The sequence below is a fragment of the Saimiri boliviensis genome, chromosome 2 (assembly GCF_048565385.1).
Source record: "Saimiri boliviensis isolate mSaiBol1 chromosome 2, mSaiBol1.pri, whole genome shotgun sequence".
Lineage (NCBI taxonomy): Eukaryota > Metazoa > Chordata > Mammalia > Primates > Cebidae > Saimiri > Saimiri boliviensis.
Genome location: NC_133450.1, coordinates 221,380,657 through 221,397,865, shown reverse-complemented (window position 1 = coordinate 221,397,865; position 17,209 = coordinate 221,380,657). Strand labels below are relative to the sequence as shown.

General features: G+C 49.6%; 1 protein-coding gene across 13 annotated transcripts in view; it reads right to left on the bottom strand.

The window, feature by feature from the left end:
- The window catches only part of SPTAN1 (spectrin alpha, non-erythrocytic 1), an 85,646-nt gene that overhangs the window by 4,356 nt on the left and 64,081 nt on the right, over window positions 1-17,209 (bottom strand). For 9 of the 13 annotated variants that reach the window (XM_074395410.1, XM_074395408.1, XM_074395412.1 and 6 more), the window contains 11 exons: window positions 14,055-14,263; window positions 11,413-11,533; window positions 10,983-11,104; window positions 10,430-10,562; window positions 8,018-8,116; window positions 4,323-4,482; window positions 3,804-3,880; window positions 3,010-3,219; window positions 2,304-2,600; window positions 1,481-1,593; window positions 1,030-1,047 (listed from right to left, as the gene is read on the bottom strand). In XM_074395410.1, coding sequence (XP_074251511.1) covers window positions 1,030-1,047; window positions 1,481-1,593; window positions 2,304-2,600; window positions 3,010-3,219; window positions 3,804-3,880; window positions 4,323-4,482; window positions 8,018-8,116; window positions 10,430-10,562; window positions 10,983-11,104; window positions 11,413-11,533; window positions 14,055-14,263 — 1,559 coding nt within the window. The remainder of the gene's footprint in view (window positions 1-1,029; window positions 1,048-1,480; window positions 1,594-2,303; window positions 2,601-3,009; window positions 3,220-3,803; window positions 3,881-4,322; window positions 4,483-8,017; window positions 8,117-10,429; window positions 10,563-10,982; window positions 11,105-11,412; window positions 11,534-14,054; window positions 14,264-17,209) is intronic. The other 4 variants (XM_074395415.1, XM_074395416.1, XM_074395419.1 and 1 more) reach the window with 1 other exon arrangement.

Below are 17,209 nucleotides of genomic sequence, written 5' to 3'. Positions count from 1 at the left end.
AATGGTTCACCCCAGGCAGCTCACACTAGGAATGGGCAAGATGGGGCAGGGCTTGGGAGAAGCCATAAGGTGAGAGGAGCGTGGCACCTCACGGAGACAAGAGCAAGACCAGCAGACACAGCCATGGGGCAGGGAGGGGAGTCAGGTGGCCAGGGTGTCCTATGGGCACAGGCCAGAAGCTGCGATCCCTACGTCCCAGCTGCTCTGCTATCAGAACTTGTGGCCTGACTGTTTATTTCTCCCCTAGCAGCCTTTACAGGCTTGATGTGCCTGTGTGCAGTCTCAGGAGTGCAGGCTAAGCCACTGCAGTCCTACCAGCCCCGGCTTTCACAGCAGGCTTCGAAGATTACAAAGGTGACCCTCCCAGGCTGAGCAGAGAAGCCCCTACTGGAACTGAGTGGGACAGCCCTGTTTCTCCCTGGAGCTCCTCCCACATCATGTCGCTCTATCACATCATAACAGGGGCATTTTTGCCTTCTATTAGGGCAGACAGCTCCTGTTACCATCCTTGACCCCAGGAAAGTTAAGTGGCAGCCTCAGCTACGTGCAGGATGTCAGAACCCAGCCCTTCTCAGCTGTGGACTTACTGTACCCTGCCTGAGCCCCCAACACTGTCATCCACTTTATAACTGCTGCACACTCTTGGACACAATGGGGAAGCAGAGGCAAGAGCCCAAGAGAGCCTGGTGGCTGGACAAGTGCAGGGGTTCTTGGGGCCTCTGGACTCCAGCTCTGGTCTTCGTTCTTCATCACCTTCCCTAACCAATGTGAGCCCTTGGAATCACCCAGTAAGATGGGGGTGGCTCCCCCTGGCTTGAAGGCTCTATTGGGGACCAGGGACCACGGGCTATGGGGCAAGGCACGCTCTTTGTCAGGTGATGCAAAAGGTGGGAGGGAAGTGCAGCCCACACTGGGCAGGAAGGCCCATCCCGGGATCCTCCACAAGCCAGACCACAGGACGAGGGCAGAGGGGCAAGCACATGAGACCCCCACACGATAAGCCCAGAGAAGGAAGAAAACAATATTAACCCATCAAGGAGGTATGTCCTGTGGAGAGCAGATCCAAGCAGCGGTGAGACAAGGTGGTGTCCGGACAACAGCAGCAATCGGGAGGCGGGGGGGCAGGGAGAAGACACAAGAAAGAAAGGAAAACAAAAGCAAGAACATCAGTACCCAATGCATAGACCTTGCATCATCCGTTGCCAAGTCACGCGTGGGGCTGACCATGTGCCCTGCATGGTCCCACTCAATCCAGGATCTCTAGCAACTTGATCTCTGGGGTGTGCAGCACCGAGAGGCTGCTCTACCTCTGCCCCTACTCCCAGCTCCAGAGCCCCACCAGGTGTTGCCAGCCCAGCTTTATTCTAAGGCTGCCTCTAGTTTTACACCAAGCACCCCACCTCCTTGGGGGCTGGAAGCTCCCTGGGGCTTAAGCACAGCAGGGACATGCTGCTGCCCTCTGGCCCCAGTGGGCTGGCACCTGGTCTCTTGGATCCACTGGTGGAAGGCGTTGGCGTGCTGGGCAAACTCCTGGCGCAGCTTGTCGTTCTCCTCCTGCCGCCGTTGTTCCTTCTGCAGCTCCAGCTCTCTCTCCTGAGGGCCAAAGTGGGGCAGATGCTGTGCGCTGCTGCAGCAGTGACACCGGCCCCTCCTTCACAGATGAGCTCAGGATGGAGGTGGCCTCCTCCCACCAAGGAACCTCCCAGAGATGACCGGGGAAGGAGGCTGGGAGACATGAGGCCAGCTCAGAGCACCCGGTAGCTCCTTCTCTGTTCCCACCCCCCAGGGGCTCCAGGAAGAGGTGGACCTGGAGGGGAAGTGATTGATCACAGTCAAGCAGAGAGTTGTTGGGACTGTCAGAAATGGAAACTTCTGGCCGGGTATAGTGGCTTACACCTGTAATCCCAGCACTTTCGGAGGCCCAGGCAGGAGAACTGCTTGAGGCCAGGAGTTCAAGACCAGTCTGGGCAACATAGCAACACCCTGTCTACAAAAGTTAAAAAATTAGTCAGGCGTGGTGGCATGTGCCTGTGGTCCCAGTTATTTAGAAGGCTCAGGCAAGAGCATCACTTGAGCCTGGGAGATGGGAGGCTACAGTGAGCCGTGTTGGTGCTACTGCAGTCCAGCCTGGGTGACTGAGGAGACCCTGTCTCAAGAAAACAAAAAGAAATGGAAAATTTTGATGAAACCTGGCTCCTCCCGCCTGCTCCTGTCTGGTCACTAATCGGGGAGTGTGGGCTCTGAGCAGGGCCCAGCAAGGCTCTGGGTGGGCGAGCAGCTCCTGAGGGCAGTAGAGGGTGTACCTTGATGATTTTCTGTAAGTTCCTCCAGGTCTCCTCCAGAGCCTCCATGGTGAACCAGGTGTAGGGGTTGGAGGCCACACGGAAGCTCTTGATCTGGCGGTCCAGCTCGGCCAGCTGGTTGAAGTCGGCCTGGGCAGAGCTGAGGGAGGAGCGGAAGGCGTCGTGGGCCTCTCGCAAAGCTTTGATTTCTTCCAGGGAGTTACAGCGCACTGGGTCTGTTAAGTCCTCCTCTGCGTTTTCAAACCAGCTGTTGAAGGCAGAAGCCTTTTTGGCGAAGGTCAGGAAGAGGTCCTCCACCTGGAAGCAGAAGAGACTGAGTTAGCAGAGTTGCCAGGGCTGGAAGTGCCGACCCAGTGCAGGAGGTGGGACACGGGGCGGTTCCCGGGAATCAGAGGCACACATGGCCTGCTGGGAGCTCGGCTCCACTCTGTTCCTGTCTCCTGCTCCCCTTTCTTCAAGTCTTCACCAGTTTTTTTTCCCTTCCTACCCTTGCCCTTGTCTCCAGTCTGTCCTGCATGCTTCTGAATGGTGACCTCACAGGGCCCTACCATTTGCCTTGGTTTTAAATGATGCCACGCCCATGTTCGAAAGCTCTACACTGGGTTCACAGCTTCCTCACGGGGGAGTGGCAAAGCTGGACAGATGGAAGGTGGGCTTCCTTCTATGAGCTGTGGGCCAGCTAAGCTTCACATGGTCCCATCCTCACCTTGCGGAAGTGACTCTGAGCCTCCAGCAGCTTCTTCTTGCGGGTGGCTGAGTTGGCCAGAAGCTGGCTCCACCTTTTCATGAGGGAGGCGTGCCGGGCCTCGATGGCCTTGGACTGAATGTGTTTGGCGGCCAGAAGTTGATCTTTGAGGGCAGTGATGTTGGCAATGCCTTCCTGCTGGAAGGCCTGCAGGCCAGCGTCAAAAGTTTCCTGAACAAGGAGTGACAAGCCAATTTGTGGTGACTCCACAGGACTGGAACTTGCTCTTCCTAGTGCTTTGGCTCAGATGGCGCCAGCACGTCCCCTAGATGCCCAAGCCAAACTGTCCGCCTGGACACTGCTGAGACTCGGTTAAACCTGCCCCCTTTCCTGCTCTCCTTCAGAACGCAGATCACTGCAGCAGCCTCCTCCCACCTCCCCAACCCCAGCCTTGAGCTCTTCTGCCCCAAGACTCCCTGCCAGCTCTGCCCAGAACACACATCCTGCCTCTCCCTGACCGTTTTCATTCACCCCTCATGATTTCACTCAGGAAGGCTTGCCCCTTTGACCCCTGCCTGCTGAGAACCGAGTGAGTGACCCTGCGGTGCCCAGGCCCGTCAGCACCCAGCAGACTGTTGCCTGTGTTTGCTTCCCCAGTTAGTCTGGAAGCTCCCTGAGGACCAGGAAAGGATCTTGTTTACCGGTGATCCCCAGGGGCTAACAGAAGTTAAATGCTTGAATGAAAGACACTGGCAGTCATCTCGCAGAAAATTCTATTTGCATAAGTTTCAACCAATGAAGGGGCCATGGCAGACCTGTTTGGTGAGGAGCGTCTGCACAGAAGACAGGTCTCGGCCATAATCATCTGTCTTCAAGCTGTTCTCCTTTTCACCTAGAAAACCAAGCGTGGAAAATATACCGCCCTTCTCAGTGGAGTGAGATGGATTAAAAGGGGAAAAAAACCCAAACCCAGACAAACCATTTTTTGTATACAGATAAATTCCAATATTCCTAACTGCAGTCTCAGAACCCACATTAGCTGGCCCCGCCCTGCACCCAGGCCCTGGCCTCTATCTGTGCTATGACAAGCTCCTTGCAGCCTGTCCTCTAGTTCAGCTGCTATTAATACTACCCAGGACTACCCAGGACACGTGGACCCTGATATCAGGACCCAGTTTCCCCTCACCCAGGAGCCGGGTGGCGCCCTTGCTAGTAGGTTCTCTGCCATGCCCACAATTGGTCAGTTTCTTCTCTGCAGAAGAAAACCAATTACATGGAAGGAGACAAAGAGCAGCTCTGGAAAGGCTCTTCCAGGCCTTGCTGACAGTGCTCACCAATCCAGGACTCCACCACATCTGCCTTCCAGTTGAACTGAAGGAAGGCCGAGTTCTCATCTAGCTTTGCCTTCCTCTGGGCTGCAGCTTTCTCCAAGTCTGACACTTTCCCGTTCAGGCCCTTCATCTTTGAAGAGATGTTCTCCTCATGGTGATTGTTCTGGGCCATGGAGAGAGGCACACACTGGTCAGCCTCACCTGCTGGGGTTACCTGTGCCCACCCTGGAAGGAGAGGCTCTAAACGTCTATAAAATGGGCCACTTGCTCCCCTGTCTACTGCTGGGGAAACAATGATAGGTCACGCTTTTGTAAGAGCAACACGGTCAAAGGCTTCAGATGAATACACCGCACTAGCAATTCTACTTCTAGGAATTAATTCTACAGAAATATGGGTCAGGTGCAGTGGCTAATGCCTGTAATCCCAGCCTCTGGGAGGCTGAGTTGGGCTGATCACTTGAGGCCAGGAGTTCAAGACCAGCCCTGGCCAACACGGGGAAACGCCGTCTTTTCTAAAAAATACCAAAAAAAGGGCTGGGCGCAGTGGCTCAAACCTGTAATCCCAGCACTTTGGGAGGCCGAGGCGGGTGGATCACGAGGTCAAGAGTTCGAGACCATCCTGGTCAACATGGTGAAACCCCGTCTCTACTAAAAATCCAAAAAATTAGCTGGGCATGGTGGCGCATGCCTGTAATCCCAGCTACTCAGGAGGCTGAGGCAGAATTGCCTGAACCCAGGAGGCAGAGGTTGCGGTGAGCCAAGATCGCGCCATTGCACTCCAGCCTGGGTAACAAGAGCGAAACTCCATCTCAAAAAAAAAAAAAAAAAAAAAGCCAGGTGTGGTGGCATGCACCTGTAATCCCAGCAACCCAGGAGGCAGAGGGATGAGAATTGCTTAAACATGGGAGGTACCAAAACCTAAAATGCAATAAAAACAAAAAAAAAAAACAAAAAAAAAAACATGGGAGGTGGAAGATGCTGTGAGCTGAGATCATGCCAGTGCACGCCAACCTGGCCAATAGAGCAAGACTCTGTCTCAAACAAAAAAAAGGAGGACTGGGATAAAATGGGAAGTTACAATGATATATTCACTAGTATTATTTTTGATAAAAAAAATTGAGTATTATCAGGTAAAATACTAAACAAACAGGGCCAGGCACTGGCTCACACCTGTAATTTCAGCACTTTGAGAGGCTGAGGTGAGATAACTGCTTGAGCCCAGGAGTTGGAGACCAGCCTGGGCAACACAGTCAGACGAAGGAGGGAGGGAGGGGCCAGGTGTGGTAGCGGCACCTATGATCCCAGGTAACTAGGGAGGCTCAGGTGGGAGAATTGCTGGAACCTGGGAGGCAGAGGCTGCAGTGAGCCGAGATCACACCACTGCACTCCATCTAGCCTGGGTGACAAGAACGAGACTCCATCTCAAAAAAAAAAAAAAAAAAAAGACCGGTTGTGGTGGCTCATGCCTATAATCCCAGAACTTTGAGAGGCTGAGGCAGGCTGATCATGAGGTCAGGAGTTCCAGACCAGCCTGACTAACATGGTGGTAATGGTGAAATCCCGTCTCTACTAAATACAAAAATTAGCCGGGCATGGTGTTGTGTGCCTGTAACCCCAGCTACTCAGGATTACAGGAGGCTGAGGCTGGAGAATCACTTTAACCTGGGAAGTGGAAGTTGCAGTGAGCTGAGATCACGCCACTCACTGCACTCCAGCCTAGGCAAGAGTGAGACTCTGAGGCTGGGCGCAGTGGCTCAAGCCTGTAATCCCAGCACTTTGGGAGGCCGAGGCGGGTGGATCACGAGGTCAAGAGATCGAGACCATCCCGGTCAACATGGTGAAACCCCGTCTCTACTAAAAATACAAAAAAATCAGCTGGGCATGGTGTTGCCTGCCTGTAATCCCAGCTACTCAGGAGGCTGAGGCAGGAGAAGTGCCTGAACCCAGGAGGCGGAGGTTGCGGTGAGCCGAGATCGCGCCATTGCACTCCAGCCTGGGTAACAAGAGCGAAACTCCGTCTCAAAAAAGAGTGAGACTCTGTCTCAAAAATAGTAGGCCGGGTGCAGTGGCTCATACATGTAATCCCAGCACTTTGGGAGGCCGAGGCAGGTGGATTGTGAGTTCAAGAGATTGAGACCATCCCAGCAAACATGGTGAAACTCCGTCTCTACCAAAAAACACAAAAACTAGCTGGGCATGGTGGCACATGCCTATAGTCCTAGCTACTTGGAAGGCTGAGACAGGAGAATCGCTTGAACCTGGGAGGCGGAGGTTGTAGTGAGCTGAGATCACGCCACTGCAATACAGCCTGGTGACAGAGCGAAACTCAGTCTCAAAAAAAAAAAAAAAAAAAAAAAAAATTAAAACATGCTACAAGTCACATGGAATTTAAAGAGAAATTCTTCAAAACCTGTGAAAAGGGGAAAAAAGAATTTAAAGAAAAATTCAAGGAGGAAATGGGCTGTTGCTAAGGACAAAGCAGCCAGCTTTTTGCCAGAAGGCTGAAGAATACTCTTACTGGTTATCTCCTAGACTTGAAGAACAGGGAACATTGTCTAGGTGTGTGTGGGGGTTTAAGTGTGCAGGAGCCATGTCTACATCTATAGGTGTCTATATCTGAAATTAGTTTCATGCTAGTTTATTTGCAGATCAGAGCAAGGAAAAAAAACTCTCCAGTGTAGTGGATTTTAGATACATTGTTGCCGCCTACGGATCAAACCCTAGTCTCAAGGCCTTAACTGCTGAGTGCGACCTCTGTGATGAGGAATCTTACTCATGAAGCCACAGCTGTTAAAACCTCTGTCCTGAGGTGGATGTGGCTTCGCTGTTGCTGGGACAACCCCAAGTCCCTTTATTTTGTTTTCTCCCAAAAGGGGTGTGAATGAAATAGATTTTTTTTTTTTTTTGAGATGGAGTCTCACTCTGTCACCCAGGCTGGAGTGCAATGGCATGCCTCCTCCCCTTCCCGGGTTCAAGTGATTTTGTTGCCTCAGCCTCCCGAGTAGCTGGCATTACAGGCGTGTGCCACCACACCCAGCTAATTTTTGTTAATTTTAGTAGAGACAGGGTTTCACTATGTTGGCCAGGCTAGTCTTGAACTCCTGACCTCGTGATCTGCCCCCCTCAGCTTCCCAAAGTGCTGGGATTACAGGTGTGAGCCACCATACCCAGCCAATAGATTCATTTCTAAAATGTTCTGGACAGCCTCCAGGTTTTTGATAATTTATGGAGTGATATATTATTATTAAACAGGAATTTCTGCAGCTATTTGATCTAGATGGTAGCTCTACACCTGTGGAGAGTAAAGGTCTGGCAGGTCAGACATGAAGATCTAATGTGTAGTCTCTGGGTGGGGCTTTATGTGTGATTTTTATTTTAAGTTTTGCTTATTTGCATTTTCTACTGTCCCTATAAAGAGATCATATTGCTTGAGAAATAAACTAAGAGCAGCATTTGCGAGTGCCATTGTCTCTGTTGCTTAATGTAGAAGAAATAAACACTAGAGAGTAACTTTACTAGCTTCAAAAAAGGGGAAATAACCAACTTATCATGAAACCCAGGAATGGAATTGCTACTGGTTTTCACACAGACCTTAGTTTGGTGACTATCCCAGGAAGCGAACTTTGGGGGACCTCTGTGAAACCAACACATGGGTGTCCCAGAGGGGGATGGAGGTCTTACCGATGGGCTGGACTCACCTTCTTAATGAGGTCTTGTCCATTGGTGCAGACATCATTCACGCGATCCTTGTGGACAGTAAAGTCTGTCTCAAAAGCTTCATGTTTCTTCAGTAAGCCCTGGAGTGAAAGCAGCAAGACCCGCTACTGAGAACCCGCTATATGCAGTGGGCTAAGCCCCGGGGACAGAGAGTGACAAAACTGCTATGGCCCCTGTCCACACACACATTACAGTCTAGCTGGGGAATAGGACAAAGAGGAACATCAGTAAGTAGGGAATCATAAAAGGAGGGAAAACAGGAGGCAGTGAGAGTAACCAGTGGTGAGACAGGCTTTGGCAGGGACAGTCTTTGGATCTTTGGGAAAGGTCAAATCCTTTGTCATCCATCAACAGTGTCTTATGGTCTCTCCCTCCAGCGGACTACAAGAACAACACAAAGCAAGCTGAACATACACACCCAAATGAAAATGACACATTTTTGAGGTTTACCTTGAACACATCTCAGAAAAGGCCTTCCAAGTCATCTCTCTCTTTTTTTTTTGGAGAGAGAGTCCTGCTGTGTTGCCCAGGTTGGAGTGTGGCAGCACAATCTCAGCTCACTACAACCTCCACCTCCCAGGCTCAAGTGATTCTCGTGCTTCAGCCTCCCGAGTAGCTGGGATTACAGATGTGTGCCATCATGCCCAGTTAATTTTTGTATATTTTTAGTACAGACAGGGTTTCACCATGTTGGCCAGGCTGGTCTTGAACTCCTGACCTCAGGTGATCCACCCGCCTTGGCCTCCCAAAGTGCTGGGATTACAGGCGTGAGCCATGGTGCCCGGCCCCAAGTCTTCTTCTTAGTACAATTTAAGCACTGCAAACAACACCCTTTTAGTTGTTTCCAGGAAACTCAACTATGCAGAGGACGGGAAATGACTGACCATCCAAATTCTACCTGAATCACCCTAACCAGCAGAGGATGCTTCCCATAGTGAGGAAGGTGGCTCAGACGTAACTCAATTCCTGGGAGTGCACACTCCTGCTTCCACATCTCTGGGCAGGAATTTAGACATATCTGACCACGATATTTTGCAGCATCTCCTTTCCAGAGGGGAGTCTATCCATCTATGCCTCAGGGCTGCATTGGGACTTGCTTTCACCAGCAAGCAGGCAGTGAGGACGATGTATGAGGCTATAGATTGCAGCTCCCGCCTTTGCCTGTCTGAATGCTGCTGAAGGAGGCTGGTTTAGCCAGTGGGAGGACAATAGGCTAAGCCAGCGGGAGGACAATAGGCCATGTGGAGGGGAACAGAAATGTCCGGACTGGGTGACGAGCCAGGCTCAGCTGCCCGTGTGTGACTGATCTCTCAGCCCAGCCGCGCTGCACCCGAATGCAGCAGCATGAGCGACCTCCAGTGACAGCTGCAGATGCCCCTGATCCACACAACCATGCAAAAAAAGAAATGGGTGCTACTTTCAACCACTAAATTTAGGTAGGTTATTATGTAGCAATAGTTAACCAATGTAGGGATATGTGATGGGCTGAAATGTATCCCCCTCAAGAGAAGGTGAAGTCCTTACTTCTGGTACCCATGAATGTGGAAAGAGGGTCTTTGCAAAGGTACTCTGCAAAGGTAGGATGAGGTCATTAGGGTGGGCCCTAATCCAATACAACTGATGTCCTCATAACAGAACACAGAAATTTGAATAAACACACAGAGTGATGCCAAGTGAAGACAGACACAGAGGGAAGATGGTCATATGAAGACAGGCAGAGACTGGAGTGATGCTGCCACATGCCAAGGGTGCCTGGTGCCAACAAAAACTGGAAGAGGCAAGGAAGGCTCCTCCCCTATAGGTCTGGAGGGATGGTCCTGCCTGCATCTTGATTTCAGACTTCTAGCCTCCAGAGCTGAGAGACATTAACCTCTGTTGTCTTAAGCCAGGCATCTCCAAACTTTTTACACAGGGGGCCAATTCGCTGTCCCTCAGACCGTTGGAGGGCCGCCACATACTGTGCTCCTCCCACTGACCACCAATGAAAGAGGTGCCCCTTCCTGAAGGGCAGCGGGGGCCCGGATAAATGGCCTCAGGGGGCCGCATGCGGCCTGTGGGCCGTAGTCTGGGGACGCCTGTCTTAAGCCATTCAGTTTGTGGTACTTATTTATGGCAGCCCCAGGAAACCAATACAAAGACCCAAACTCACAGCGCTTCCCAGCAAACAGGGCCCATAAACTGAAACTGCCAAAACCATGCCAATTTTGTCTAATGAGGGGAAATGTCCCCTAGTGTGAAATCTTGAGGGCTAAAACCAACTACTGAGGCATTGGCTACTGGTCCTGTGTGCTCTCCTAATAAGAGCAGGGCCCTTTAACAAACCAACAGGAAATACTGACCAGTAGGCAGTTGCCAAGAGAGAAAGCAGGTGGCACCCTTGGTTTCTGTCTCACCTGGATGGCGGCAAGAGTGTCTCCATAATCTTCACTAGCCACCAACGTCATTTTCTCATTGATCCAGGCTTCCTCCTCTTCCACATTGGCCACAAACTGCTGATATTCCAAGGACTCTTCTAGCCGCTGACCCCTAATTACAGGTGACAGGATTAGCCATAATCTCCTCCAGCTTTCATTCTGATAGCTAACATAAGCTTAAAAACATTCATGAAAAAGGTGGGCTCGCACATTCAGGCCTTCTATGGAATACCCTGAATCACACACTGTGATTGCAGACTCTCATGTCTTGATTCCTGGAGAATCGTGCGATTCTGGACTCACACAGAAACATGCGTGATTCTGGACTCACACAGTGGGTCCAGATTAACAGAATGAGACCACCTCAGCATGGCCTGTGGGAGGTGGCTCTGGAGCAAACTGATTGTGGCACATGTGAGGCCAAAGGTCCAAGAGATGGCAGGAGGGCCGAGTGGCACTGCACAGCTCAGAGTCCGCCCTTGGGCGCTGGCATTCCCCTTGTTCCTGAGAGCTCCTGCCTCTGACTACTCACCGGGCAGCTGCCAGCTGCTTCAGCTCTTTCCAGTGCTCCACAAACTGTGCCAGCCGCTGCTGGATCTCCTCTTTCCCAATGGTGTTATCATCGGACAGCTTCTTGCCAGTGTCCAGGACACCCTGACAGGCAAGGACGATTAGGTTAACAGCAAGCAGCCCTGATGGTGCCTGTTTCGAGGGTCCCAGGAAAAGGCCTCAACGTCAAGTCTGGGACTTCTCCAGGTTTGGACTGAGGAGTCATGAACACTGTAGAACTAAAGGGATCTCAGTGAAATAAGTCAAGTCTGGGACTTCTGCAGGTTTGGACTGAGGAGTCATGAACTCTGAGAACTAAAGGGATCTCAGTGAAATAAGCACTAGGTGTTTGTCTGTGCCCCAGGGCCCACTCAAACCCCACTGCCCTCTTGGCCAGAAGGCAGCCTCCCTACCTGAATAGCTGGCTCATGCGCGGCCAATTCTGCCTCCAGCCGCTTGTGCTTCTTCCTCAGGTTCTGTACGCCGGTTAGGTCTCGGCCATAGTCCTCCGAGCTCACCAGCAGCTTCTTCTCCCTGGACAAGAGACAGGTAACAGCACAGTCGATCTCTGCACTTGCTTTCAAGTGGGGATATCAGGTCAACTGTGGACCTTGCGACATCTACTAATCTTTCTGGGAAAATCCTTGCCAATCTTCTGGAAAACAAAAGCCTCTGCTTCCCAAATGAGTAGTGACCAAGAACGTCTGTCTATGTATGCATGCACGAGCCCTGCTGTGTGTCCAGATTCTAGAGGGTTGGGGATGCACTGGAGGATGGGAGGCATCACTAGTGCTGCCCTTAGGAGTCCTATCTAATTCTATCAGTAACTATCAATCATGCATACTAAATATGTATCAATATATGTCAGTAAATATATGAAGATATTTACATATATACATACATACACTTTTTTTTTTTTGAGACAGAGTCTCATTCTGTTGCCCAGGCTAAAGTGCAATGGCGTTGACTTCTGCTTTCTGCAATCTCTGCCTCCTGGGTTCAAGTGATTCTCCTGCCTCAGCCTCCTGTAGCTTGGACTACAGGCGCTCACCATCATGCCTGGTTAATTTTTGTATTTTTAGTAGAGATAGGGTTTTACCATGTTGGCCAGGCTGGTCTTGAACTCCTGACCTCAAGTGATCCACCCAACTCGGCCTCCCAAAGTGCTGGGATTACAGGTGAGAGCCACAGCGCCCGGTCTATATAAGTAATTGTTCCCCTCCTCTGCCCCAGAGAGTTTCTCTTGTTGCCTGGCCTGGAGTGCAATGGCATGATCTCAGCTCACTGCAACCTCCGCCTCCTCGGTTCAGGTGATACTCCTGCCCCAGCCTTTTGAGTAGCTGGGATTTCAGGCATGCAACATCATGCCCGGGTAATATTTTGCATTTTTAGTAGAGACAGGGTTTTTCAGTGTTGTTAGGCTGGTCTCTAACTCCTGAGGTCAGGTAATCCACCTGCCCTGGCCTCCCAAGGTGCTGGGATTACAGGCTTGAGCCACTGTGCCTGGCCTATGTAAGTGAGTTTTTTCTTTAAAGGTTTTTTCTTAATTTTGAGATGGAGTCTTGCTTTGTTCCCCAGCCTGGAGTGCAGTGAGGTAATCTCGGCTCACTGCAACCTCTGCCTCCTGGGTTCAAGGCACTCTCCCGCCTCAGCCTCCTGAGTAGGTGGGACTACAGGTTCATCCCACCATGCCTGGCTAATTTTTTTTTTTTTGAGACAGTTTCGTTCTTGTTGCCCAGGCTGGAGTGCAATGGCACAATCTTGGCTCACCACAACCTCTGCCTCCCGGGTTCAAGCAATTCTCCTGCCTCAGCCTCCCGAGTAGATGGGATGACAGGTGCCTGCCACTATGCCTGGCTAATTTTGTATTTTTAGTAGAGACGAGGTTTCTCCATGATGGTCAGGCTGCTGTTCTCGAAAAGTGATCTGCTCATCTTGGCCTCCCAAAGTGCTGGGATTATAGACATGAGCTACCATGCCTGGCCCCTAATTTTTGTATTTTCAGCAGACACAGGGTTTCATCATGTTGGCCAAGCTGGTCTCGAACTGACCTCATCTGACCTCAAGTGATCCACCCGCCTGGGCCTCCCAAGATGGTGTGATCAAGGGCGTGAGCCACTGTGCCTGGCCAGAAGGTTTTAAGGAAGGAATTAAAAGAGAGGATTTTGTTTTTAAGACATTTGTGAGCTGGGCACGGTGGCTCATGCCTGTGATCCCAGCTGTTTGGGAGGCTGAGGCGGGCAGATCACCTGAGGTCAGGAGTTCACCTGAGATCAGGAGTTCAAGACCAGCCTGATCAATATGGTGAAACCCCGTCTTTAAAAATAAAAGACATTTGTGGCCAGGCATGGTGGCTCACGCCTATAATCCCAGCATTTTGGGAGGCTGAGGCAGATTGATCACCTGAGGTTGGGAGTTTGAGACCAGCCTGACCAACATGGAGAAACCCCATCTCTACTAAAAACACAAAATTAGCCAGGCGTGGTGGTGCATGGTTATAAGCCCAGTTACTTGGAAGGCTGAGGCAGAAGAATCACTTGCACCTGGGAGGCAAAGGGTGTGGTGAGCTGAGATTGTGCCATTGCACTTCTAACCTGGGCACCATCAACAGGTGAAACTGTCTCAAAAAAAAAAAAAAAAAAAAAAAAAAAGACGTTTATTTACATGCTATGTCAAATGGAATCAGCAGACTGACATATTGCAGGGCAGATAGAGAATAACCAAAAAAGAAGCAACTCCTTCCTTGGAGAAGTGATCTTCTCCAGGAGGTCAGACATAAACTGACTACCTTTCCCAGGAATCTAAAGGGCAGAGTCTAGACAGGGCCTACGTAACTAGCATGGATCACCACCACCGTCAATCATCATCACTGTAAACCCAGAAAGCAGAAGACCCAGGAGTGTGGGGCCAAGCTGGGATCCCAGTCCAACAGGGTTTCCAGCCTTACCACTTACAGCCAGGAGACAGAAACTTCCTGACTCAACAGTCAGCCTGTGGTTCCTGTTGCCCAGTATTACAGGCCTAACGGGCCTATTAGGGGGCTGAGAACACATACTTGATCCAGGATTCCTCGTCATCCATGTCCCGGAAGAACTGGTGCAGGCGATGGGATTCATTCAGCCTGGCTCGCCGGGAGGCTGCCATGCTCTTGATCTTCTGAAAGCGCCCGTTGATAGTATCTCTCTTATCCTTTACTTGGGAGGTGTCGAAGGCACTGCTGGTCATCAGGCTGTCTGCCTGGCTGTTCAGGTCCTTCAGGCGATCCTGGGGCAGGGGACACAAGAGGTTCAGAAACTGGGTCTCCCACAACTATCCACTTGAACATAAGAACTCAGGAATTCCTTACTGAGATGTGGAGTGTTGATATTCTCAAAGTATGTTATGGGGAATTCTGGCATTCTATGAACTCAAACTATTTTGATAACATTATAAGACATTATTTGCCTTCTTTACTGTGTGGACATTTGCACTGACAGTACAAAAGCAATGGGGAAGGAGGGGAAATGCTGGTGCTTTAGTTCAAATCAAGGTAGTGACAAACTGTACTTGCAGATTCTTCACTGCTGCCCACTTGCAATAAAAAAAAAAAATGCCATTTCACTTAAGAATGTCCTCAAAAAAGCCGGGTGCGGTGGCTCAAGCCTGTAATCCCAGCACTTTGGGAGGCCGAGGCGGGTGGATCACGAGGTCAAGAGATCGAGACCATCCAGGTCAACATGGTGAAACTCCGTCTCTACTAAAATCCAAAAAATTAGCTGGGCATGGTGGTGCGTGCCTGTAATCCCAGCTACTCAGGAGGCTGAGGCAGGAGAATTGCCTGAACCCAGGAGGCGGAGGTTGCGGTGAGCCAAGATCGCGCCATTGCACTCCAGCCTGGGTAACAAGAGCGAAACTCCGTCTCAAAAAAAAAAAAAAAAAAAAAAAAAAGAATGTCCTCAAAAAGGCAGTGAAAGTTAATTTTATTGAGTAGCCATTCTTTCGTACTTGAAAGAACCACCAACAGACAAACTGTGGTCATTCAGACTTGGTATCTCACAGATACTTTGTCCAGAATAAATAAAGTAAGCTTGTCACTTCGAAGAATACTGACAGTTTGTTACTAATGATAAAATTCAAACTTTTATGAGAAAGTTAGAATTTTAGAAAATTTACAACCACCACCATGAGCCTGACAGCTTCCTAAAATGTAAAGATTTTTCTGATGAGACTGGTGGTGGTATTAACTGCAATGTTTTGATATCATATAATTAAATTCGACATACAGAACCAACAGGCATAACTCAGTGAAACAATATTTACCAAATAAGGCACGCATGATGTTACAAAATCAGACATAGGTAAGAGATACGTTCAAAGCCCAAGATAGACCAATGGGTTTTAATATAATCCAGTATAAAAAAAATGTACTGATAAGGTTTCAAAGGTCAATTTGCAACTAACCCCCTCAAACTTTTTTTTTTTTGAGACAGGGTCTTGCTCTGTCATCTAGAAATGCGGTGGCATGATCATGACTCACTGTAGCCTTGACCTCCTGCCAGGACTCAAATGAACCTCCCGCCTCAGCCTCCAAGTAACTGGGACCATAGGTATGTGTCCCAGTGTTCGGCTAATTTTAATTTTATTTATTTTTTTGAGATGAAGACTTGCTTGATGCCCAGGCTGGAGTGCAGTATCGCAATCTCAGCTCACTACAACCTCTGCCTCCTGGGTTCAATCAATTCTCCTGCCTCAGCCTCCCAAGAGGCTGGGATTACAGGTGCATGCCGCCATCCCTAGCTGATTTTTTGTATTTTAGTAGAAATGGGATTTCACTGTGCTAACCAGGCTAGTCTTGAACTCCTGAGCTCAGGCAATCCACCTGTCTTGGCCTCCCAAAGTGCTAGGATTACAAGTGTGACCACCGTGCCCCGGCTAATTTTTGTATTTTTTTGTAGACAGTCTCATCATGTTGCCCAGGCTAGTCTTGAACTCCTAGGCTCACATGATCTGCCTGCCTCGGCCTCCCAAAGTGCTGGGATTACATGTGTTAGCCACTGTGCCTGACCACAACTAAGCTTTAAGAAACTACCAATATGGTGTAGTATCAAAGAAGAGTATTCACACTTACCTGAATCAAAATATTCCTCCCTTTTCTATCTACCTACCTATGTAAAGCTGAATTTTCATCTAATACAAAACACCATAACCTGAATTCAGAAATTTTTTTTTGAGATGGACTCATGCTCTGTTGCACAGGCTGGAGTGTCGTGGTGCGATCTTGGCTTACTGCAACCTCTGCCTCCTGGGTTCAAGCGATTCTCCTGCCTCAGCCTGCTAAGTACCTGGTATTACAAGTGCCCACCACCATGCTTGGCTAATTTTTGTATTTTTGGTAGAGATGGGGTTTCACCATGTTGGCCAGGCTGGTCTCGAACTCCTGACTTCAAGTGATCTACCCACCTCAGCCTTCCAAAGTGCTGGGATTACAGTGTTGAGCCACTGCACCTGGCCTAAATTTTCAATCTTTTTACTTGGAAATAATCTTAGATTCATAAAAAGTTACAAAAATAGTATAGTTCCTATGTTAGCTTCCCGCTGTAGTAATATCTTTTTTTTTTTTTTTTTTGAGATGGAGTTTTGCTCTTGTTCCCCAGGCTGGAGTTCAATGGTGCAATCTCAGCTCACTGTTAACCTCAACCTCCTGGGTTTGAGTGATTCTCCTGCCTCAGCCTCCTGAGTAGCTGAGGTTACAGGTATGCGCCACCATGTCCGGCTAAGTTTGTATTTTTCGTAGAGATGGGGTTTCTCCATGTTGGTCAGGCTTGTCTCGAACTCCTGACTGCAGGTGATCCGCCCACATTGGCCTCCCAAAGTGCCAGGATTGCAGGTGTGAGCCACCATGCCCAGCCAGTAACATCATTTATAACTGGAGTACAATAGCAGAACAAGGAAACTGACAGGCTACAATCCACAGACCTTATTCAGATTGTACACATCTTTTTGAATTAAAAAATTTATTTTATGTTTTAATTTTTATTTTTTGAGACACGGTCTCACTCTGTTGCAGCCTAGGTTAGAGTGAAGTGACATGATCTTGGCTCACTATCACGCCTGGATGAGATTTCACCAATTTCTGTATGCACTCATTTGTATGCGACTGTGAGCGTGTGCATGTAGTTTCATGCAATTTTATACGTGTAGACTCTTGTAACCTCCACCAAAATAAAAATA